This window comes from Pogoniulus pusillus, chromosome 14 (genome assembly GCF_015220805.1).
Source record: "Pogoniulus pusillus isolate bPogPus1 chromosome 14, bPogPus1.pri, whole genome shotgun sequence".
Classification (NCBI taxonomy): domain Eukaryota; kingdom Metazoa; phylum Chordata; class Aves; order Piciformes; family Lybiidae; genus Pogoniulus; species Pogoniulus pusillus.
The window spans coordinates 1,974,830-2,000,078 of NC_087277.1; the positions used below are offsets into that span (position 1 = coordinate 1,974,830).

General features: G+C 48.9%; 1 protein-coding gene across 50 annotated transcripts in view; it reads left to right on the top strand.

The window, feature by feature from the left end:
* RIMS2 (regulating synaptic membrane exocytosis 2) overlaps positions 1-25,249 on the top strand; it is a 493,599-nt gene that overhangs the window by 190,414 nt on the left and 277,936 nt on the right. For all 50 annotated transcript variants that reach the window (XM_064154112.1, XM_064154113.1, XM_064154115.1 and 47 more), the window contains one exon: positions 494-1,419. In XM_064154112.1, the coding sequence (XP_064010182.1) occupies positions 494-1,419 (926 nt within the window). The remainder of the gene's footprint in view (positions 1-493; positions 1,420-25,249) is intronic.

The window sequence follows — 25,249 nt, forward strand, 5'->3', positions numbered from 1 at the left end:
ATCACATTGGGTGATTCTGTGCTCCACAACCTCCCTGGAGGTGTTCAAGGCCAGGTTGGAATGAGGCCTTGAGTGACCTGTTCCAGTGGGAGGTGTCTCTGCCTGTGACAGAGGTTTGGAACTGGCCGAGCTTTGAAGCCCCTTCTCAACCTAACTCATTCTATAATTCTATGGATTGATTGGCCAGGGCTGGGTGCTAGGTTGGACTGGATGAGCTTGGAGGTCTCTTCCAACCTGGTGATTATTTTACCCTGACTATTTTAACTGAGTGAAGAAAACAAGAGAGTACATTCACAAAGAAATGCACTGAATGGAATTCCACCCCCCCCATCAGCTAATTATTCTGGCTAGGGCTGGGTGCTAGGTTGGACTGGATGAGCTTGGAGGTCTCTCCCAACCTGGTTGATTCTATGATTCAGTTATCATTAACTGCATATTTGTGTTAGAAGAAGTAGTGACAGAGTTCTCTTTCTTCTTTCTTGTCCTGCTTAAGGAAAAGAAGCCCATCAATCTCAAGAGAGCAGAACAGAAGATACGACCAAAGGGAGGAGAGGGAGGACTACTCGCAGTATGCTCCATCGGACAGTGCGATGCCCAGGTCACCATCAGACTATTCCGACAGGAGGTCCCAGCGTGGGCCTCAGCTGTACGAAGAGCCTGAACTGGGCGACTACAGAGATTCCAACAGGAGGAGTCGCAGGCGTTCCAAGGAGTATCCGGTAGAAGAGGAGGATGCGGAAAGCAGGGAGGAGTACGAGAGGCAGCGGAGGGAGGAGGAGTACCAGGCGCGGTACCGGAGCGACCCCAACTTGGCTCGCTACCCGGTCAAGCCGCAGCCGTACGAGGAGCAAATGCGGATCCACGCCGAGGTGTCCCGGGCGCGGCACGAGCGGCGGCACAGCGACGTCTCCTTGGCCAACACCGAGCTGGAGGAGTCTCACGTGTCCGTGATGAGGATGGAGCGGCCGTCGAGGCAGAGGTCGGTGTCCGAGCGCAGGGCTGCTATGGAAAACCAGCGTTCGTACTCCATGGAAAGAACTCGAGAGGCTCAGGGACCAAGTCCCAACCGCCAGAGGACCACAAACCATAGCCCTCCTACCCCTAGGAGGAGCCCAATTCCTCTGGAAAGAGCGGACATGAGGCGCTCCGACTCGTTAAGGAAACAGCACCATTTGGATCCTAATTCTGCTGTGCGGAAAACAAAGCGGGAGAAGATGGAGACCATGCTCCGGAACGATTCGCTCAGCTCGGACCAGTCCGAGTCTGTCAGACCTCCGCCACCAAAGCCCCACAAAACGAAAAAGGGAGGTAAAATGCGCCAGGTTTCCTTGAGTAGCTCGGAAGAGGAGTTGGCTTCCACTCCGGAGTACACGAGCTGTGACGACGTGGAGATTGAGAGCGAAAGCGTTAGTGAGAAAGGTAAGAGCGCTCATTTGGTTTCACTGGGTCGTTCTAAAGGTGTGGGTCAGTTTCCATGCCGCTGGGATGTTTACTTTACCTGTTGGAACTGGTTGCAGCCACATACCTACAGCCCTCCAGGGCTGACTCAAGTTTGTTCTGACAGCAGTTGCTTGGTTTTGTTTTCTTCTGGTTGTGTGATTCATTGAGTGATTTACATGGGAATGAACATGATGGGTAGTAGAAGGACTTGGAGATGTTAAAGGGGAAAAGAACACCCCCTGTCTATTGAAAACACCTGTTAGTTAAAGCTGCAAAGTATCTGAAGCTGAGCTGTCATACAAGGCCATGGCTCCATGCCCATTAATACCAGATTTGCATACTCCTGGATCCCAAAGAGTTCATATTCGATCTGGGCACACGGCTGCTTTTCTGTTGAATTAACTGCAGCACATCATGCAGAGCTTATGCCAGTGTCCTGCTGGCTGCTGCAGGTTAAAAGCATCTGTGTGAATAAAGTTAACCCATCCAGGTCTTGAATCAAACAGGTTTTAAGCACCTGATGTGAAAGAAACCCTGTGTGAAGAAGGTTAACCCATCCAGGTCTTGAATCAAACAGGTTAAAAGCACCTGATGTGAAAGAAACCCTGTGTGAATAAAGTTAACCCATCCAGGTCTTGAATCAAACAGGTTAAAAGCACCTGATGTGAAAGAAACCCTGTGTGAATAAAGTTAACCCATCCAGGTCTTGAATCAAACAGGTTAAAAGCACCTGATGTGAAAGAAACCCTGTGTGAATAAGATTAACCCCTCCAGGTCTTGAATCAAACAGGTTTTAAGCACCTGATGTGAAAGAAACCCTGTGTGAATAAAGTTAACCCATCCAGGTCTTGAATCAAACAGGTTTTAAGCACCTGATGTGAAAGAAACCTGTGTGAAGAAGGTTAACCCATCCAGGTCTTGAATCAAACCTAAACTGACCGTTGTGGTTCACACCAATGGAGGTTTGGTTTTGCTGTGGTGCTTTTTGGCTTCAGTATTCTTTCAGGATTTGTGATGTTGCAGTTAATCTTAGTTTCTCTTTCTGCCAGTGGAGTAATTGAAATGACTCCCTGCCTATCCTAGGTGATGTGTGCCTTAAATATGGAAGCCCTGGGGGCCACCAGTTTGAACCAAGTCAAATTACTAATAGTTTGCTTGCCTTTGTGCATGTTGCTGGTCTAAAATCCAATAGCTCTAAACTGTTACTTGTTATGCTAGTGGAGCTTTATTAACTGTCATGGTGTTGTGGATTGGGATTAGAAGTTTTGCTGTTTGTTATTAGCATTGCTATGAGATTGCTTCTCAAGCAATCCATTTGTGAAATAAATGTGGATTTTCATATGCCAATAGCAGCAGCCAAGGCCTGATAAATAAGGATAGTGTAGAATGAAAGGGAATTTCACCCAGGTCAAAGCAGTTACATGCACTTGCAAGAGATAACTGTGGTGAGATTGACCCCTTTAGTGTTCCAGAAGAGTGGGAAAAGTTGTATCAGCTTCAAGGTGTTCAGGACTTTGATACCAATAGTGACCTTGAGGAAAACAGACACCATCAACATATGGGAATCAATAACAAAGTGTTTACTGAATGAAATTCAGCATAGGGAACATAATATAATAGGCAAAAGGTAGACATAACACACAGCATCCTGTTAGAACTTACTATGCAAACTATATGAGGCTGTAGCTTTCACTTCGTTTTGTTGTCTTAACTGTCAAAGAAAACGTTATTATTTCTAGCAAAGTTTACTGGTCATGCCATGTGTGTGCTGCTTTCTGAGGTAATGAGTTGTAGTGGTCTAGGAGTTACATTCCTGCCCTCCCCCCCCCCCCCATGAATTCACCAGACTAGATTCAGTTGGCTGGAAGTTAAGGAATGAAGCTATATTGACAGCTTGGCACAATTGACAAGCAGATATGTGCAAATCATACACAAATGTTTACAGTTATCCATTCTTATGAAGCCAACAGCCCATTGAATATATGTGCTGGTTTGAGGCTGATTGGAATATTGTAATGAGAAAAAATAGATGATAGGCTGTGAGAAGGAAACAATGGTGATGGCTGCTGCACTCATAGGCTTGCTGAGATGTGCGAGGGCACAAGCACAGATTAGACAGAGTGGCTCTGCCTGTGTGTTTCACTTCTGCTTGGATCTGTGTAACCCAACTAGTCATTCTCCTTCTAACCCCCCTTTGCCAATCCTCCAAACTCCCCTTGCATGTAAGGCAGCCTCTGGGATAAGGTAGAGGGGTGGAAGGAAGGTGGAAGGGTGGTTGGGAGCCCCTCCTGGGGACTCTGCTTTCTGGGAGGGCTGCTGTGTTTCTGTGTTATCCTTAACTTGTTTATTGCTGTCTATAGCTGTAAATATCTGTAATATATTGTAACTATCTGCTTGTCTATTGTGCTAAGCTGTGAACATAAAGCTTCATTCCTTAACCTCCAGCCAGCTGAGTCTGGTCTGGGTGATGTCCTTAAGAGTGAGGGAGCAGGTAACTCCCAAACCATCACAAGACATAAGACACAGCATTTAGTTAAAACATACTATACAAACAATATTAGGCTGTCCATCTGGCAAGCTGTGGCTTTCATTTCCTTTGGTTCACTGTCAAAGATAACATCACTGTTGCTAGCAAAGCTTAGTGGTCATGGCATGTGTGTGCTGCTGTCTGAGGTAGTGAATTCTAGTGGTTTAGGAGCTGCCTGCCCACTCCCCCCCACCTCAAATTCACCAGACTAGACTCAGTCAGCTGGAAGATAAGGAATGGAGCTGTATTTATAGTGTGGTAGAATTTACCAGCAGATACATCCACACCACACACAAATATTTACAGTTATATACAAGTTAAAAGTAATACAGAAGCACAAAATCCCTCCCAAAACAGCCTGATTGCCCAGGAGGCTCCCCACCCAAACCTCCTCCCCACTTCCCCCTCTTTCCCTCCCTTCAGAAATAACCAGGTCAGTCCCTCTGCATCTCATGTGATAAATCTGGAGAGATCTGAGGGGAGATGTCAAAAAGATGGGAAGGAGGTTAGAGGAAGGTTGGATCAGATTAAAGAGCTGAGAGAAGCAGCTGCACAGACCGGCAGAGAGACGAGGACCTGAGCGCTGGCTGAGGTGTGTGAGCAGCGAGTGCCTTGTTGTGTTTTGTCTGGCTGCCTTTCTCAGCAGAAGAATGGGGGATAGAGATGATGATTTTTTTTTCTTTCTTCTCACAGCTAAGGATTGAATTTCTGCCAGTAAAATACTCCAGTTAGCCTCCAACCAGCACAATAACAAAGCCCAGTTGAGCATGGGTTTTAGAAAGGCACGAGGAGAGATCACTAAACTTTACAGGGGAGGAGAAAGAGAGAAAAACTCCCTGTTAGGTTTTATTGAGCTTGATTGAATTACTTTAAGCAGTTGTTGTGATGGTGTGGGGATGTCTTGGCGTGATCTGGTGGTGGCCTGTGGCTGGAAGCAATGTGGAGCACAGGCTTGATGTTTGAGAGGGGAAGAAAGCACTCTGGGGAGTATCCAGATCTCTCCACAGAGCCTTCACTGACAAACAGCTGCTTGGTTGTGAGCACCAGCCTGGGCCTGAGCTGCAGAAGCAGCACTTCAGTGAATGACATCTGATTTCACAAGGTTCTAGTTTGAAAAGAGTCTGAAAATGTAGACAACTTGATAGTTCTGTGCTCCTGAAAGGGCTGAAAGCTTGCCTTTTAAAGCTTATCTCTAAGGTTAAAAGCAGTCACACATGTATAGTTGCATCTATATATGCACACAAAATATGATGGAGTGAGAAGCACAGAGCTATGGCAAGGAGCCAGGGCTGTGACAAATAAGAGGTCAGGAAACAATGCATGACAACAGTGTTAAGTGGACAGAACTGAGATTAGGACTGTGCTTACTTGAAGCTTAGGTTGTGCCAGAAAGAGACATCTTTTGCAGACTGAATCCGTCACTGCTTGGTGAATGTGGGGCAGGCTGTGGATGGAGTCTGCCTGGACTTCAGCAAAGCCTTTGACACTGTCTGCCACAAGCAGCTCCTGGCAAAGCTGGCAGCTTGTGGCTTGGTAAGATTCACACTGCTATGGGTCAAGAACTGGCTGGAGGGCTGGGCCCAGGGAGTGGTGGTGAATGGTGCCACATCCAGCTGGCAGCTGGCACTGGTGGTGTGCCCCAGGGAACAGTGCTGGGTATAGTCCTGTTCAATGTCTTTATTGATGATCTGGACAAGGGGATTGAGTCCAGCATCAGTAAGTTTGCAGGTGGCAGCAAGCTAGGAGCAGCTGTGGAGCTGTTGGAAGGTAGGAGAGCCCTGCAGAGGGACCTGGCCAGGCTGAATAGGTGAGCGGAGGCCATTGGGATGAGACTGAACAAGGCCAAGTGCAGAGTTCTGCACTTTGGCCACAACAACCCCAAGCAGCACTACAGGCTGGGGCCAGAGCAGCTGAGAGCAGCCAGGCAGAGAGGGAGCTGGAGGTGCTGGTAGAGAGTAGCTGAAGCTGAGGCAGCAGTGCCCAGGTGGGCAGCAGAGCCAATGGCATCCTGGCTGTGTTTAAGGGTGGTTTGGATGTGATGCTTAGGGCTATGGTTTAAGGTGAATCTTGTAGAGTAGGGTTCTAGGTTGGAGTTGGTGATCCTGAGGGGCTTTACCAACCTGCATGTTGCTGTGGTTCTGTGTGAGGTGGAGCTAGGGCTCCTTTTGCTGCTTCTGCAAACATTTGGCAGTCCTTCATGGCTTACATTGCTTTAGAAAACATCTCAGTCTTCAGGCTGCTAGCAAGAGGCAACTTCTACGTGGTGAAAGAGAATGCTTTCAAGGAAATCTAGGTGCACAATAGCTTTAAACCCTGCTCTGATTTGCTCTAAATGTGAAGTAGGGCATAGTGGATCTTCCATCAGTGGTAAACAGTTTAGGCATACATGCACACCACACTCCCAGCCACCTTCCAGAGCACCCTGCGAGAGGTATCTGTTTGCACAGATGGTGGCTGACATCTGATGTGGGTGGAATCTGTGGTGGGAAAGGCAAATGTGCCTGTGCAGTGTCAGAGGTTAAGTTTTTAAGCTCAGTGTTTGCTTACACTGTTCTTTTATTAAAACCTGATCCCTAGCTGGGTGCCCATTTGTATTGTCGAAACCTCCTATGTGTAGAACCATAGAAGCATTTGGGTTGGTAAAGATCAAGCTCATCAAATCCAAGTCCTGACTTAGCTCTGCCAAGTCCACTGCTAAACCAGGTCCCTAAGCACCACATCTACACATGTTTTAAATTCCTCCAGAGATGGTAACTCAACCAGTTCCTTGAGCAGCCTCTTCCAATGCTTCACAACTCTGCTGAGTAGTTTTTTTCCTCATATCCAATCTAAACTTCCTCTGCCATGATATGAGGTCATTTAATCTCATCCTACAACAGTCTTGGAAAGGAGACCCACAACCACCTTGCCACAGTCTCCTTTCAGGTAGCTGGAGAGAGTGATAAGATATCCCCTGAGCTTCCTTTTCTCCAGGCTAGACAATTCCAGTTCCCTCAGCTGCTGCTCACAGGGCTTGTTCTTCAGGACCCTTCACCAGCTTTGTTGCCCTTCTATGGACATGCTCCAGCACCTCAATATCCTTCTTGTAATGAGAGGCTTAAAACTGAGCATAGTATCTGAAGTTCTTCACAGAGAGAGTGATTGGCATTGGAATGGGCTGCCCAGGGAGGTGGTGGTGTCACCATCCCTGGAGGTGTTGAAGCCAAGCCTGGCTGGGGCACTTAGTGCCATGGTCTGATTGATCGGACAGAGCTGGATGCTAGGTTGGACTGGCTGAGCTTGGAGGTCTTTCCTAACCTGGCTGATCCTATGATTCTAAGTGCAGCCTCACCAGTGGAAAGTACAAGAAGGCAATCACTTCTCTGGCCCTACTGGCTGTGCTATTTCTCTTATAAGCCAGGATGCTGCTGGCCTTGTCCCCCTGGGCACACTGCTAGCTCCTATTCAACTGGCTGTTGATGTGCAGCCCCAGCATAATGTGGATAAACAGGCTATAGTGAGCTCAGGTACTCAGTGTCCATGTGCTGGCTGGAGCTGCAGTGCAGGCTGTGTGAACACACATGTGTGTAGCAGGACAAGGGCTTAATGTGCTGCTCTGGCTCTAAGTGCATTGGGAGCATGGATGCATAACCTCACCTTGGCCATGTCATGGTCATCCACAAACACAAATAACTGCACCTTTAACAGTTTAACAGGTACCAGTATAGGCTGGGGACTGACCTGTTGGAAGTTAGTGAAGGGGAAAAGGATCTGGGGGTTGTAGCTGATGGGAGGTTGACCATGAGCCAGCAGTATGCACTTGTGGCCAGGAGGGCCAGTGCCATTCTGGGGTGTATTAGAAGGGCTGTGGATAGTAGGTTGAGAGAGATTCTCCTGCCCCTATGCTCTGCCCTGGTCAGGCTGTATCTGGAGTACTGTGTACAGTTCTGGGCCCTGCAGTTGAAGAGGGACATAGAACTGCTTGAGAGAGTCCAGCACAGAGCCACAAAGATGATGAAGGGAATGAGACAGCTCTGTTATGAGGAGAGTCTGAGGGAGCTGGGGCTGTGCTGCTTGGACAAGAGGAAACTGAAGAGGTGACCTCATCAGTGGTTATAAAAGACGTGCAGAGTGAGTGGCAGGAGGCTGGAGCCAGGCTCTGCTGGGTGATGCCCAGTGCCAGCACAAGGGGCAGTGGGTGGAAGCTGAGGCATAGGAAGTTTCATTTAAACATGAGGATTTTTTTCCCCTGTGAGGGTGACAGAGCCCTGGCACAGGCTGCCCAGGGGGTTGTGGAGTCTCCCTCTCTGGAGATAACCAAAACCCACCTGGATGTGTTCCTGTGTGATCTGCTCTGGGTGATGCTGCTCTGGCAGGGTGTTGGACTGGAAGAGCTTTGGAGGTCCCTTCCAGCCCCTGACATTTTGTGCTTCTGTGATTCATTTCCAGAATGTAGCAAGGTCCTCATGTCTGGAACAGCTTGCAGGACCTACTTGTCTGTTGCAGCACTGAAATCCATCTGGGAGAGAGAAAGCTGAGTTTTCTGCAAAGGATGAAGGCTATTTGGAAGCAGTGTACTGGTATCTCCCGGTGCAAGGAGCTGACAGCACACTTGGAGTGCTGCTGCAGGAACAGGGCATGTCATAAGCGAGCAAAGATGCCAAGCAAGTGAGACACTGTCACAGTGCTCTCACTTAGAAACCCTGAAAGATGGGAGACCTGATTGCAGTCCTGCTTGTGCCAGTTTCAGGCACCCCCAACCCAACTTCGGCTTCAAAGTTACACTGAACCAAATTAGATCAGAGTGAGATCATTGTTTCTAAAATATGCATCCTTCAGGTTAGAGAGTTCCTGAAAGTCTTCACTTCTCGGGAACAAATGATACTAGAAGGCAGAATTTCAGGGCTGAGCTGCAGCACATGGCTTGAACACGAGAGGCTTTGGAATTCCACAGTTTCAGTATGCAGATATCTTGTGATTCACAGCACAAAACTTGGGATGGTCAGAAGGGGAATAATTGATTATTAAAATACTGAAATGTCTGCTGAGTTTTATTCAAAGCCAGATTGTGGGCAGCAGGACAAGGGAGGTTTATTCTGCCCCTGTGCTCAGCACTGCTCAGGCCACCCCTTGAGTGCTGTGTCCAGTTCTGGGCTCCTCCATTGCAGAGAGATGTTGAGGTGCTGGAAGGTGTTTGGAGAAGGGCAGCAAGGCTGGGGAAGGGCCTGGAGCACAGCCCTGTGAGGAGAGGCTGAGGGAGCTGGGGGTGTGCAGCCTGCAGCAGAGGAGGCTCAGGGCAGAGCTCGTTGCTGCCTGCAGCTGCTTGCAGGGAGGCTGTAGCCAGGTGGAGTTGGGCTCTGCTGCCAGGCAATCGGGACTAGAACAATGGGACACAGCCTCAAGCTGTGCTGGGGGAGGTCTAGGCTGGATGTTGTTAGGAAGTTGTTGTCAGAGAGAGTGATTGGCATTGGAATGGGCTGCCCAGGGAGGTGGTGGAGGCACCGTCCCTGGGGGTCTTCAAGAAAAGACTGGATGGGGCACTTAGTGCCATGGTCTGGTTGATTGGTTAGGGCTGGGTGCTAGGTTGGACTGGATGATCTTGGAGGTCTCTTCCAACCTGGTTGATTCTATGAAAACCATATAAAAATGGTAAATAAATGCATATAAAAACATATAAAAGTGCTAAATAAATACATATAAAAACATATAAAAATGGTAAATTAATACATATGAACCCCATATAAAATGGTAAATGAATGCATATAAAAACATATAAAAATGGTAAATTAATACATATAAACCCCATATAAAATGGTAAATGAATGCGTATAAAAACATATAAAAATGGTAAATTAATACATATAAACCCCATATAAAATGGTAAATGAATGCATATAAAAACATATAAAAATGGTAAATTAATACATATGAACCCCATATAAAATGGTAAATGAATGCATATAAAAACATATAAAAATGGTAAATTAATACATATGAACCCCATATAAAATGGTAAATGAATGCATATAAAAACATATAAAAATGGTAAATTAATACATATGAACCCCATATAAAATGGTAAATGAATGCGTATAAAAACATATAAAAATGGTAAATTAATACATATAAACCCCATATAAAATGGTAAATGAATGCATATAAAAACATATAAAAATGGTAAATTAATACATATGAACCCCATATAAAATGGTAAATGAATACATATGTCTTTGAGGGCCAGAGTTATGCAGTCTGTTTGCTTGGGCCATGGAAATGCCTGGACATCAGTTACACAAGCTAAACTAGAATCTAAGGGGAGCTTTCCCTGCAAATGGCCACAGCTCTTTCCTGCTCTGTGTGTTTAGAGGCTGCTTTGATAGACAGAATGTCACAGAGGGTTAGGGGGTGGAAGGGACCTCCAAAGGTCATCTAGTCCAACCCCCCTGCCATGTCAACATCACCTAGGGTAGGTCACAGAGGGAAGACTCGGCCTGGGCAATGTGCCCTTGTGGGCAGGACAGTAAATGGGATCCTGGGGTGTGTTAGGAAGTGTATCCAACAGACCAAGGGAGCTTCCTCTCCCTCTACTCTGCCTTGATGAGACCTCACCTTGAGTACTACCTTTAGCTTTGGGCTACCCAGTTGAAGAGGGACAGGGTTCTGCTGGAGAGGGTCTAGTGAAGGGCTACGAGGATGATTAGGAGACTAGAGCACTGCTTGATGAGGAGATTGGAGCACTGCCTGAGGAGGAGAGGCTGAGGGACCTGAGGTTGTCTAGTCTGAAGAAGATAAGCCTGAGAGGGGATCTACTAAACATTTCTGGGAGTCAGGAGTGGGGGGGACAGGCTCTGCTCACTGCTCCCTGGGATAGGACAAGCAGCAATGGATGGAAGCTGCAGCACAGGAGGTTCCACCTCAATGCAAGGGGGAACTTCTTGCCTGGAAGGGTCCCAGAGCACTGGCACAGGCTGCCCAGAGAGGCTGTGGAGTCTCCTTCTGTGGAGCCTTTCCAGGCCTGTCTGGATGTGTTCCTGTGTGCCCTGAGCTAGACTGTGTGGTCCTGCTGTGGCAGGGGGGTTGGACTGGATGAGCTCTTTGGGTCCCATCCAAGCCCTGACGTCCTGTGAGCCTGTGACACGCTCTGCAGCATGTCCAGGTGCTAAATACTACCCAAGAGGTGACTGCCTGCAGTGTTTCTGGATTTAATTATTTGTACAAACTGTAACATTTCTACTGCATATCATAATGGGGATTGAAAGTTTTTTCTAAGCTCTGTTCTGAAAAGTCTCTTCTGAGAGCACTGCGCTGAGAGATTCTCAAAGTTTAGCTCCTTTTAAACCCTTCCTGCTCTATTTTAATACTGCAGTTTTCATGCACTTCAAACCAAGAAAATGACAACAAACTCCATATTGTTTTTTAAACGATGAGTTGAAGGAATTGGATTTGTTCTTGAAAGGTTTTGGCTGATGGAGACCCCCAGGATTAGATTTGGACTTCAGACCGATCATCAGAGCGCAATTTAAAAGGTTGCTGTTCTGTCTTCAGAGCAGCAAATAGGTTTGTGAGGCTGGAAGTTGCTTGTTTCCAGACATACATAATGCATTGCCTCCTGTCAATGCCTCTGACCTTTTGCAGAAGCCAGGAGTGGTCAGCAGCTGAGTTGCAGAGCTGTAGTTCAGTGGAACTAAGCCTAGCTGCAGAAGGTTTTCCTCTGCTTGCTTTGTCTGCAGCATCGCAAGAAAAGATAAATGCATTCCAAGGCAGGAATTTCATGGTAAAAGCTGAGTGCCTGAACCAGCTTAAATTCCTCATTAAAAGCTGAGAAGACACCAAGTGCTGGTGTCTCAGGAGAGCAGAAGTCTTCATCTTGCAGCCTGGTTCATGAAGCAAAGCAAGCCGGGATGAGTCAGCAGCTTATTGCCATCGTGAATGGAAGCACCGTTCCTCATCCTCTCTCATGCTTGCTGATCTGGACCAAATCCAAGCTCTACCTGACTGTTGGCAAGCCAGTTTAGGTCACTACACTGGTACAAAACTAAGCTTACAACAAATGGACACTTTTCTTTCCCCTCAGCTGCAGAATTACTGTGGTGTTTTGCACTGTTATTGTGGTGTAAGGACACAGTCACGCTGCTGGGAGCAGCAGTGGTGCTGAGCAATTAGCTAACTCTGCTGGACCACATTTGCACTGAGCAGTCATTTGTAGTGTGACTCTGGAGCAAAACTGGCAGCAGCACAGGCAAAAGGGCAAATATTAAGGAGCAATACATGTGACAGCTTGAGAGGTCACTTCTGCCAGGCAACCAGCAACAGAACAAGGGGACAGAGCCTCAAGGTGTGGCAGGGCAGGTCTAGGCTGGATTTTAGGAGGAAGTTGTTGCCAGAGAGAGTGATTGGCATTGGAATGGGCTGCCCAGGGAGGTGATGGAGTCACTGTGGCTGGAGGTGTTGAAGCCAAGCCTGGCTGGGACACGTAGTGCCATGGTCTGGTTGGTTGGCCAGGGCTGGGTGCTAGGTTGGACTGTCTGAGCTTGGAGCTCTCTGCCAACCTGGTTGATTCTGTGATTCTATCAATAGGTGAGAGCCTCTTGGAATTCCTGTTCCTGAAACCACTAAAGCTAAAGCCATCCAGAGCCTGGGCTGCAGCAAGAGCAGTGTGGGCAGCAGGGTGAGGGAAGTGATCATCTCCCTCTGCTCTGCACTGGTGAGACTCCACCCAGAGTACTGCAGCCAGTTCTGGAGCTCCTGGGACAAGAGAGCTATGGAGGTGCTGGAAGGTGTCCAGAGAAGGGCCACAAGGATGAGCAGAGGGGGCTGGAGCTGCTCTGCTGCGATGAGAGACTGAGGGAGTTGGGGCTGTTCAGTCTGGAGAGGAGAAGGCTCCCAGGTGACCTTATTGTGACCTGAAGGGGGCTACAAGAAAGCTGGGGAGGGATTTTTTTAGGCTGCCAGGTAGTGACAGGACTGGGGGGAATGGAACAAAGCTGGAAATGGGGAGATTCAGAGCAAATGTTAGGAAGAAGTTGTTCAGCATGAGGGTGGTGAGAGCCTGGAAGGGGCTGCCCAGGGAGGTGGTGGAAACTCCATCCCTGGAGGTGTTTAAGGCCAGGCTGGATGAGGCTCTGGCCAGCCTGCATTAGAGGTGTCCCTGGGCATGGCAGGGGAGTTGGAACTGGATGCTCCTTGTGGTCCTTAACAACTCTAACTGATTCCATGATTCTAAGTTAGGGCTGCACTGTAGCCCAAAGTGGGACTGCAGCTCCTGTTGGCAGCTGGGAATTGGATTTGAGGACAGCAGTTAAAGCACTGACAGTGCTGGAGCTGCAGAGTCTGCTAACTGCTGAGACCCTGCTTAAGTATTCACGTGGTGAGTCTGTGCTGAGCTGCTGTGCCTATGGCCTCATTACTAGAGAGGCTGAGTACTGGTGTGCAGATACCCTGGGAGCTAAGCAGCTTTTCAGCCCTAGCCTCTGGAAGAAGATGACTTCTCTCAGCAGTAAGCTGGAGAAAATAAGAGTCTGTTATAGTACCTTTGCGAGATGGAAAAGGCAATACTTGGTGTTACTGCTGTAGGTTAGGTGGGCAAAGACAGAAGGTTATGGCAACCTTTTGTGCTTTGTCTTGTGTGCTCAGTGCTGTTCTCTTTTCCACTGTCAGTTTTCTCTGAGAGGAAAAACTGCAGTGAGGTTGGAATGCAGTAGAGTAGAATACAGAGAATACTACAAACCCCTGAGCCTGGTTTTTCTGTTGCTGCTTTTCCTCTTTGCCTGTACAAAGGGCCTGAGAAGTGGGTGTGAAACACTGCTGTTCTGATTTGCTCATCAGTGTGAACAGCTTCCTTGTGTTGGCTTTGCAGCTGATCAGATGACCAGACCACATCCAGCAGCCTAGTGGAAGGCAAAGGCTTTCCTTTGCAGGAGGGCTGAGGTGCCAGTGTGCCTAGGAAATGCAGTGAGAGCACCGAGTACTGAGTCAACAGAAGCACAGAAGGTCAGGGGCTGGGAGGGACCTCCAAAGCTCATCCAGCCCAACCTCCCTGCCAGAGCAGCATCACCAGAGCAGATCACACAGGAACACACCCAGGTGGGTTTTGGTTATCTCCAGAGAGGGAGACTCCACAGCCCCCCTGGGCAGCCTGTGCCAGGGCTCTGTCACCCTCACAGGGAAAAAATTCCTCCTCATGTTTAAATGGAACGTCTGTGCCTCAGCTTCCACCCACTGCCCCTTGTGCTGGCACTGGGCATCACCCAGCAGAGCCTGGCTCCAGCCTCCTGCCACTCACCCTGCACATCTTTAGTACCATTGATGAGGTCACATCTCAGTCTCCTCTTGTCCAAGCAGCACAGGCCCAGCTCCCTCAGGCTCTCCTCATAACAGAGATGTTCCATTCCCTTCATCATCACTGTGATTCTGTGCTGCTGACCTCTTGCACCCTTTCCATCAGTGCAGTGTGAGTGTGAAATGCCATCATCCTGTGAAGGCAGCGACCTTCAGTGACTCTGAAAGACACCACTGAGCATTTAACAGAGCTGGGTGAAGAGGGAGTTGGCCTTTAATTGCCAAGGGTGAAACCTGCTGTAAGAAGTGGTATGAAAGTACACTGTGATTCCATGGTGGAGGTGCTGATAGCAGCAAACAGTTGCAGGTCACCTGGACTGTTTGTGAAGAACAGGCTCCAGCACTGCCTTACAAACTCCCTACATGGAGATTGTCTTTATTTCTAGTTTCTCACGAGCCTGGACTTTGTGCTGCAGTTTTCCTTGATGGATTTGTGCTACAGGCTGATGTACAAAAAAATCCCAACCTAGCAATTCAGCAAACTGAGCTAGATTGTATGGTCCTGCTCTGGCAGGGCAGTTGGACTTGACAGAATCATGGAATCAGCCAGGTTGGAAGAGAGCTCCAAGCTCAGCCAGCCCAACCTAGCACCCAGCCCTGGCCAATCAACCAGACCATGGCATTAAGTGCCCCAGCCAGGCTTGGCTTCAACACCTCCAGTGATGATGATCTCTTTGGGTCACTTCTAACCCCTGGCATCCTGTGATCCTGTGTAAAAGTAGTTCAACCATCTGGAAGGATGAGTCCAGGGGAAAATGTCTTCTTTTGTTCACTTGAAAATACTTCAGAAGCTAATTCCAAGTGGGGCAGGAGTTTGATTGTTGGGTTGTGCATTTCATGTGCCTATGAGATCAGGCAGAGCTGGCTGCAGTGTAAGCCTCTGACCAGAAATCACAGTTCATACAGGCTCAGCAGAGGCTCGTTTGCATTCACTGATATCTGTGACTCCACTGAATTTGTTGAAGCTCCTTTGTATAAGCACAATATATGGAGACCTTTGCTAAGGAATCACAGAGTGGTTTAGGTTGGAAGAGACCTCAAACCTCATCCAGTTCCAAGCCCCTGCCACAGGCAGGGACCCACTAGAACAGGTCAAGCAAGACCTCATCCAGCCTGGCCTTGAACACCTCCAGGAAGGCTGTGGAGCACAGAATCTTCAACCACATTCTGTGATTCTGAGCATCATGGTGGCCTCCTCTGCACTGGCTCCAACACTTCCATGTCCTGTGGCTGCAGAACTGCCCCCAGGACTGCAGGTGGGGTGTGAGGAGAGCAGAGCCAAGGGGCAGAATCCCCTCCCTTGCCCTGTGCCCACACTGCTCTTGCTGCAGCCCAGCACAGGGTTGTGTCTGGGCTGCACTCACCCTGCAGGCTCCTGTTGAGCTTTGCATCACCCCAGACCCCCAGGTTGTTTTCTTCAGGACTGCTCTCAGCCATTCCCCACCCAGCCTGGAGCTGTGCATGGCAATGATGAATTAGTTTTCTGCTGTGTACTCACAAACACGAAGGGATTTTCCATATAACTGCTGCAAACAAAGGCAGTGCAGGAGTGCAAACAGGTCTGTGTGTCTTGTGTTCCTCACATATCTTCCACGTCCTGCTGACCCTGGTGAGGAAGAGCAGATGCCTTACCGACCAGAGGCACTTTCAGGAGACAAGGCACTAAGATGGGGTGAGAATTCTGTGGTAGAGGGAGGAGATGGAGAGGCTGTCCCTGGGAGTAGATGAGTGAGACAAAAGTCTGTGGGAGTGAGATGCGGTTGATGACTCTGGCAAGGGCAGCCTGAGGCTGGGGAGCTGAGAGGGGGAAGAGGACTAGTGGGAGTCGGGAGACTGGGATTGATAGTGTTAGCTGTGTCATTTCCCAGTTCTTTGAGCACTTGATCTTACAACTGTATCTCCATTTCTTGCTCTTTTCCCTGTGTGGGTTTTCATATGATTGTGTCAATGCTAACACCACAGAGATGCTGGAGCGTGTCCAGAGCAGGGCCAGGAGGATGCTCAGAGGCTGCAGCAGCTCTGCTGTGAGCACAGACTGAAAGAGTTGGGGCTGTGCAGGCTGCAGCAGAGGAGGCTCCCAGGTGACCTTCTTGTGGCCTTCCAGTGTTTGAAGGGGGCTACAAAAAAGCTGGGGAGGGACTTTTGAGGCTGCCAGGGAGTGGCAGGACTGGGGGGAATGGAGCAAAGCTGGAGGTGGGGAGAGTGAGGCTGGAGGTGAGGAGGAAGTTGTTGAGCATGAGAGTGGTGAGAGGCTGGAATGGGTTGCCCAGGGAGGTGGTTGAGGCCCCATGGCTGGAGGTGTTTGAGGCCAGGCTGGCTGAGGCTGTGTGCAGCCTGCTCTAGGGTAGGGTGTCCCTGGGCATGGCAGGGGGGTTGGAACTGGCTGCTCCTTGTGCTCCCTTCCAACTCTGACTGATTCTATGATTCTACTCCTTATGTTGGCTATGGAGAATTGTAATGCATGAAGGAAGAAAAGCAAAGAGATGAAAGCAGGATAATAGCACTTTTTGCAGTTGTCTTAAGCTCATTATCATTTATATAGACCTGTAAAAATATTGTTTTTTGAGCACATTCCTGCAGTCGAGGCCCCTGGAGCAGATGCACTAACAGCATTAAGAGGTGTCTGTGGCAGCAGCAAGGCAGAGTCTCTCCAGCTGGCTATAGGTGAGCCGTGTCAGATTAGAGCAGTGATATCAGCAAGCTCACAAGAAACAACTTCAGGGGCTGTGAAACAAATTTCCATCTCTTTTTAGTCTGTTCCTGCATTTCAGCCTTCTCCTTTTGCTGCTGCCTGGAGTTTTTTCTGACCATTTGTTGTTCTTTAGGTCCTTTTTAGCTGGGTTGTTTTTCAGCAGCTTCCTTTTGAAAGCTCTGCTGCTGCAAGAGTGGAATCTAGGGGAGATTTCTCTTGGTGTGAGAACAGCCAGTACAGTTGGCAAATCTTTCCTGAGCATCTTTGTCCAGAGGAGCTGTAAATAATTCTGGTATGGATTGTCCTGTAGTGAATGACACAAAGAAACTCAACTCAGTTGTAGGAAAGTAATGGCTGGGTTTACATTTCCCCCTCCCTTTAGGTTTTTTGGATCTGTGTTCCTTTGTAGATTTGGACACAGAATAGGAATTGCAGAATTAATCAGGCTGGAAAAGACCTTTGAGATCATCAAGTGCAACCACTGTGTTTATTTAACATGTAAATGAAGTTGGATATACAACAGGTCCCTGAAGCTCTCAGTCTGGAGAGGAGCAGGCTCCAAGGTGACCTTATTGTGACTTTCAGTACCTTAAGGCCCCCTACAAGAAAGCTGGGGAGGGACTCTTTAGGCTGTCAGGTGGTGATAGGGCTGGGGGGAATGGAGCAAAGCTGGAAATGGGGAGAGTCAGAGTGGAGGTTAGGAAGAAGCTGTTCAGTGTGAGGGTGGTGAGAGCCTGGAAGAGGCTGCCCAGGGAGGTGGTGGAAGCCTCATCCCTGAAGGTGTTTAAGGCCAGGCTGGCTGAGGCTGTGGGCAGCCTGATGTAGTGTGAGGTGTTCCTGCCCATGGCAGGGGGGTTGGAGCTAGATGATGCTTGTGGTCCCTTCCAACCCTGCCTGACTCTATGATTCTATTCACCTCTGAAACTGTTTTGGGGGGGCAGGGCAGATAGGATCTCATGGATCTTCATGATGGACACAGCTACAGTCTAATAGTTTCTAGCTGTGATCACACTGCATTAAACCAACTTGTGATGGCCTGGTGTTTGTTGGACAGGTAAATAAGCTTTTGCCTCTCCAGTTTACTAGGTGAAGCTTGCTGTGTGGTGGAAGTATTTTGCTCCCACAGATTTATGCCAAGTGCCTGGCATTTTTATTTCTGTGCTACCCCAAATCTTACCTTGGCCAGTTTGTCAGAATGGCTAAGCCCACTTGAATGAGAGGTGCTGGAGCTCAGCCCTATGAGGAGCAGCTGAGGGTTGTTCAGGCTGGAGAAGAGGAGGCTCAGGGCAGACCTCACTGCTCTTCACAACTACCTGAAGGGAGGCTGTAGCCAGGTGGGGTTGGGCTCTTCTGCCAGGCAGCCAGCAACAGAACAAGGGGACACAGCCTCAAGCTGTGCCAGGGCAGGTCTAGGCTGGATTTTAGGAGGAAGTTGTTGTCAGAGAGAGTGATTGGCATTGGAATGGGCTGCCCAGGGAGGTGGTGGAGTCACTGTGGCTGGAGGTGTTGAAGCCAAGCCTGGCTGGGGCACTGAGTGCCATGGTCTGGTTGGTTGGGCAGGGCTGGGTGCTAGGTTGGACTCGATGGTGCTAGAGGTCTCTTCCACCCTGGTTAACTCTGTGCTTCTGTGAATGGCCTGGGAGTGCAGAGTGGGGCTTTTTTTCCAAGGCCAGGTATCTGGCCTGCCTGTTTGAGGTTTGCATTTGGTATCATGTAGCATAATCCAGCAACAGCTTTGGCTATTCTCCTGTCTGCAAAAATAAAGCAGATGTTTTTGCTGGACACAGCCTCATCAGCCCCATACTTGCAAACTCTTTGTGATAAAATCCTAAGTGTAAAACAGGGACTGCATTGCCATGGTACAGGCTGAGGCATGCTCAGGAGAGCCCTAAGCTTTGACTGCTGCTTTTAGGCATAACTGATCTATTGCTGTCTAGAGCCTAACTTCATCAACTGGCAGTCCTTTATTGAGCAGCAAAGCTCTGCTTTAGCACTTGTGTGGCATTTTGGGGGGGGTTGTACTGACCATTTTTATGGCTTTGCAGAATGAGTAATTGCCATTACAGCATCTAATGCAGCCTGCTATTTGTCACAGCCCGTGCAGTGCCATGCTGTTAATTGGGTAGTGAGCTCAGGAGCTTGTATGACTGAGGAACATCTTGTGTCCCATCAAAGGGCATTCCTTGAAAGGCATCCAGCATTTATCTGGAGGAGAGATGAGAATCTCTGATGTATCCAATTAGCTCATTTCAACAGATGATTTTTGCTGTCACTTAAGATGAGGATTTAGATTCCAGATGTTCTTCTAACCTCACCTCTGTCTTAAACTTTCATCATGAAGGATGCAGAAGTTTAATTTTATGCATGCTAAACCATCCTGATAAAGTAATTGATATTAATAATGAAATACAAGTGTCTGCTTTTGCCTAAGGCTGTGTAGGATCAGAAACAGAGAGCAATGCTCATACCTGCATGTAAGCTGAGCTACTAAAGTTGCTGCAAATGGCAAAGCTTTGTCTGATTAAATTTGTATGCATCTTCATTAATGATTTTGAGGACTCAGTCTAAGTAGAAAGGAAAAAAATAGTCTTAGTTTGATCTCTGAAGAGACTTCCAACTGCTGTGCTCTGCAGTTCAGTTAGGTGTTTTTTCTGCCTTTTCATGTGAGAAGTTTTGAGTATAAGAAATGTGAAGGCATGAGCAAAGAACACAATCCTGTGTTTGAACTGGAGAATCATAGAATAGAATCACAGAATCAAGCAGGTTGGAAGAGAGCTCCAAGCTCAGCCAGCCCAACCTAGCACCCAGCCCTGCCCAACCAACCAGACCATGGCACTAAGTGCCCCAGCCAGGCTTGGCTTCAACACCTCCTGCCACGGCCACTCCACCACCTCCCTGGGCAGCCCATTCCAATGCCAATCACTCTCTCTGACAACAACTTCCTCCTAACATCCAGCCTAGACCTGCCCTGGCACAGCTTGAGACTGTGTCCCCTTGTTCTGTTGCTGGGTGCCTGGCAGCAGAGCCCAACCCCAGCTGGCTACAGCCTCCCTGCAGGCAGCTGCAGGCAGCAATGAGCTCTGCCCTGAGCCTCCTGTGCTGCAGGCTGCACACCCCCAGCTCCCTCAGCCTCTCCTCACAGGGCTGTGCTCCAGGCCCCTCCCCAGCCTTGCTGCCCTTCTCCAAACACCTTCCAGCACCTCAACATCTCTCTGCAATGGAGGAGCCCAGAACTGGACACAGCACTCCAGGTGTGTCCTGAGCAGTGCTGAGCACAGGGGCAGAAGAACCTCCCTTGTCCTGCTGCCCACACTGCTCCTGAGCCAGCCCAGGATGCCATTGCCTCTGCTGCCCACCTGCTGGCTCCTGTTCAGCTCCTCTCTCCCAGCACCCCCAGGTTCCCTTCTTCCTAGATGCTGTCAGCCACTCTGGCCCCAGCCTGTAGTGCTGCTTGGGGTTGTTGTGGCCAAAGTGCAGAACCCTGCACTTGGCCTTGTTCAGTCTCATCCCCTTGGCCTCTGCCCACCCATGCAGCCTGGCCAGGTCCCTCTGCAGGGCTCTCCTACCCTCCAACAGCTCCACAGCTGCTCCTAGCTTGGTGTCATCTGCAAACTTACTGATGCTGGACTCAATCCCCTGCTCCACTCCAGATCATTGATAAAGACATTGAACACGAATGACATTATGCTTTGTTGTGTGCTGTGTATGAACTGCCTGATTCACTTTTGGCTTTCAATATAGCAATCTAGATGTGGTGAGCTGTAAATTGGTTCTTATCTTTTTATTTAACATTCAAATTAAATAAAAATCAATAAAAGGGAAAAAGTCTCTAGGAAAGAGAAGGAGAGGTTTTATTGGAAGCAAATTTAAAGACTGTTGCATTTAGGTTAAAGAGTTGGGGCTGTGCAGGCTGGAGCAGAGGAGGCTCCCAGGTGACCTTCTGGTGCCCTCCCAGGATCTGAAGGGGGCTACAAAAAAAGCTGGGGAGGGACTTTTTAGGCTGTCAGGGAGTGACAGCACTGGGGGGAAAGGAGCAAAGCTGGAGGTGGGGAGAGTGAGGCTGGAGGTGAGGAGGAAGTTGTTGAGCATGAGAGTGGTGAGAGGCTGGAATGGGTTGCCCAGGGAGGTGGTTGAGGCCCCATGGCTGGAGGTGTTTGAGGCCAGGCTGGCTGAGGCTGTGTGCAGCCTGCTCTAGGGTAGGGTGTCCCTGGGCATGGCAGGGGGGGTTGGACCTGGCTGCTCCTTGTGGTCCCTTCCAACCCTGAGTGATTCTAGATGCTTTCCTGCCATTTCAAATGGACATCCAAGAAATCAGAGGCTAATGGTTATGTCTATGATTTTCATTCCAAGAAATCAATGGATAATGGCTGTGTCAATCATTGTCCTTCAGTGATGAGAGAATAGGTTATAAGATGCTATGATTTAGCTATGTCTTTTATTAGAAAACTACCCTTGGTGAATGTCTAAATCAGTGAGGAGAGGCACTTCTGAGTTTATAAGGGGAGAAGATATGAATTCTAAAATGAGGCTCAGTCAATTCATCATTAAATATTTATTGTAGAGTTATAAATTAGAACTTTACTTGGAATGATTGAATTTAGTACTGATTCAATATCATATCTTACTACAGCAAAGCCTGAAAGCTGTAGTAATTTGACTTAATGTTTTTAGCTAATATTTAAAAGTCAAAAATATTGATGATTGCTGAAAGGCAAGTACCAAAGAAAGGCAAGAAGAGAGCTGGAGTTCATCACAGAATTAACCAGCTTGGAAAAGACCTTTGAGATCATCAAGTCCAACTTGTCAAAAGTTCAGACTTCTGAATTCCTTAATTCTTTCCTTCCTTCTGAATAGGAATTCCTTCCTTCCTTCTGAATAGGAATTCCTTCCTTCCCTCTGAATAGGAATTCCTTCCTTCCTTCTGAATTCCTTCCTTCCTTGCTTCTGAATTCCTTCCTTCCTTGCTTCTGAATTCCTTCCTTCCTTCCTTCTGAATTCCTTCCTTCTGAATTCCTTCCTTCCTTCCTTCCTTCCTTCCTTCCTTCCTTCCTTCCTTCCTTCCTTCCTTCCTTCCTTCCTTCCTTCCTTCCTTCCTTCCTTCCTTCCTTCCTTCCTTCCTTCCTTCCTTCCTTCCTTCCTTCCTTCCTTCCTTCCTTCCTTCCTTCCTTCCTTCCTTCCTTCCTTCCTTCCTTCCTTCCTTCCTTCCTTCCTTCCTTCCTTCCTTCCTTCCTTCCTTCCTTCCTTCCTTCCTTCCTTCCTTCCTTCCTTCCTTCCTTCCTTCCTTCCTTCCTTCCTTCCTTCCTTCCTTCCTTCCTTCCTTCCTTCCTTCCTTCCTTCCTTCCTTCCTTCCTTCCTTCCTTCCTTCCTTCCTTCCTTCCTTCCTTCCTTCCTTCCTCCTTCCTTCCTCCCTCCCTCCCTCCCTCCCTCCCTCCCTCCCTCCCTCCCTCCCTCCCTCCCTCCCTCCCTCCCTTCCCCCCTTCCTTCCTTCTGAATTCCTTCCTTCCTTCCTCTGAATTCCTCCCTTCCTTCCTTCTGAATTCCTCCCTTCCTTCCTCTGAATTCCTTCCTGCCTTCTGAATTCCTTCCTGCCTTCCTTCTGAATTCCTTCCTGCCTTCCTTCTGAATTCCTTCCTGCCTTCCTGCCTGCCTTCCTGCCTGCCTTCTGAATTCTTTCCTTCCTTCCTTCTGAATTCTTGCCTTCCTTCCTTCTGAATTCCGTCCTTCCTTTTGAATTGCTGCCTTCCTTCCTTTTGAATTCCTGCCTGCCTTCTGAATTCCTTCCTTCCTGCCTTCTGAATTCCTTCCTTCCCTCTGATACTCAGTAGACTTGGCATTGCACATTCACATAGTCTGCAAGGTCTTTCCATATGGAATTAACAGACTCATAGAATCAGTCAGGGTGGGAAGGGACCACAAGCATCATCTAGTTCCAACCCCCCTGCCATGGGCAGGGACACCCTACACTAGATCAGGCTGTCCAGAGCTTCATCCAGCCTGGTCATAAACACCTCCAGGGATGGGGCCTCAACTATGTCCCTGGGCAACCCCTTCCAGGCTCTCACCACCCTCATGCTGAACAGCTTCTTCCTCAGATCCAGTCTGAATCTCCCCACCTCCAGCTTTGCTCCATTCCCACTAGTCCTATCACTACTTGCCAGCCTAAGGAGTCCCTCCCCAGCTTTCTGGTAGCCCTTGAAAGGCCACGCTAAGGTCATGTGGAGGCTTTTCAAGTATGTCTGGCACCAAATATTCCAGGTTTGCTAAAAAGCATAAACCTTGCAGCCCCGGCAAGATTGATGCATTCCGTTAGCCAGGCTGGCTTGGATTGTTACCGAGGTGCAAATAGCTGCAGTTAGCATTAGAATGTGCACAGGCAGCCAAGTGCTGGCCCCGAAGGGCATCTGCCAGCCTGAGTTCAGTGCCCGCTCCCAGGTGTTAGCATGTGGCTGCTGCGAAGCTCAGCAGTGGCTGGTGGCTCCAGCATGCTGGCACTGTGTGGCTCTTTCCAGCTGAAGGCTTCTTTGGGCAGCTTTGGCAGAGGTGGCAGAAGAAGTAAGCGTGTAGGACTTTGCAGCTGACTGTGGAGATAGCATCCTGGATGGGTTTCAGGGCTAATCTAAGTAGGCAGCAGGCCAGGGTAATCAGGGCTGCTGAAGTGCCCAGCTGATTATTGTGCATGCTGAGCTTGCTCCTGCTGCTGCAGGAGAGCTTAGCGGTTGTTTGGTGCAGTGGTTGCTGCTGGAGGGAGGGGCAGGATAAGATGAGCAATTTGCTCAAGCTGCAGGGGCAGCTATGTTCTGGAGAAAGCAGGGCTGACAAACCTGCCTCTGAATGTCCTCTCACTCTCATCTTCACCTCTGCCCTTTCGATGAGACACCACTAGCCCTCAGGGCAGAGCAGTTCAGCTCTGTCTGCAAGCTGAGAAGCTGCTTTAGCTCTGTGCCTGCCTGCTGATCACAGGCTCACAGGATGTCAGCGCTTGGAAGGGACCCAAAGAGATCATCCAGTCCAATGTCCCTGCCAGAGCAGGACCTTACAATCTAGCTCAGGGCACACAGCAACACATCCAGGCAAGCCTTGAAAGGCTCCACAACCTCTCTGGGCAGCCTGTGCCAGGGCTCTGGGACCCTTCCAGTCAAGAAGTTGCCTCTTGTGCTGATCTGGAACCTCCTGTGCTGCAGCTTCCATCCATTGCTGCTTGTCCTATCCCAGGGAGCAGTGAGCAGAGCCTGTCCCCCCCCTCCTGACCCCCAGCCCTCAGATAGTTATAGATATTGATTAAATCCCCTCTCAGTCTTCTCTTCTCCAGACTGAGCATCCCCAGGTCCCTCAGCCTCTCCTCACCAGGCAGTGCTCCAGTCCCCTCATCATCCTTGCAGCCCTCCACTGGACCTTCCCCAGCAGATCCCTGTCCCTCTTCAACTGAGGAGCCCAAAACTGCTGCTGCTGTTAGCTTCCTGCAGGACAAGTGAGATGTGAAGTGCAAGTCTTTCTGATGAAGTTAGCTGACAGCCTAAGACAGCAGAACAACCTTGTTCCCTTTGCTGCTATAGACTGTACCTGTGTTAGGGTGGGAATAAGTATGTGCATGAGCACTGCCTTGCTTTGACTGCTGTAGAAGCAGAGCAGTTGGTTCTGGTATGTGGAGCTTTGAGGGCTTAGACAAAGGGTTTTCCTTCAGATAAACACAGCTGCTTTTTCTTTTCAGTTGCTGCTATTGACACCTCTGGCACCTACAGAACAGTAAAAAAAAATGAGAAGAGGGGGAAAACCCAAATTGAAATATGTAAAGTGCCTAAGAAACAGTTCTCTTTTTCATAACCTGTTATGCTCTCTAAAGGAACAAAACCTGCACCTGTTAAAGGGACTCTCACTGGTGCTGGTTGTTATTCCTGGAGAAGAGGAGAGGCAATGAAATGAGATGTTTTGGCTCATTTACATTTGCTAATGTTGTCTCTTCAATTTAGGATCATGCTGCTGGTGTTAAAGAGCAAAGGGAAGAGAGGCAATAAGGCAAGGGGAAAGGCTTTTCTGCTGGGTGGTTGCTTGCTTTGGTGCAATAGGTGGTTGATTATGGAGATATGTTATATACTGGAAGGTGTTTGGAGAAGGGCAGCAAGGCTGGGGAGGGGCCTGGAGCACAGCCCTGTGAGGAGAGGCTGAGGGAGCTGGGGGGGTGCAGCCTGCAGCAGAGGAGGCTCAGGGCAGAGCTCATTGCTGTCTGCAGCTGCCTGCAGGGAGGCTGTAGCCAGGTGGGGTTGGGCTCTGCTGCC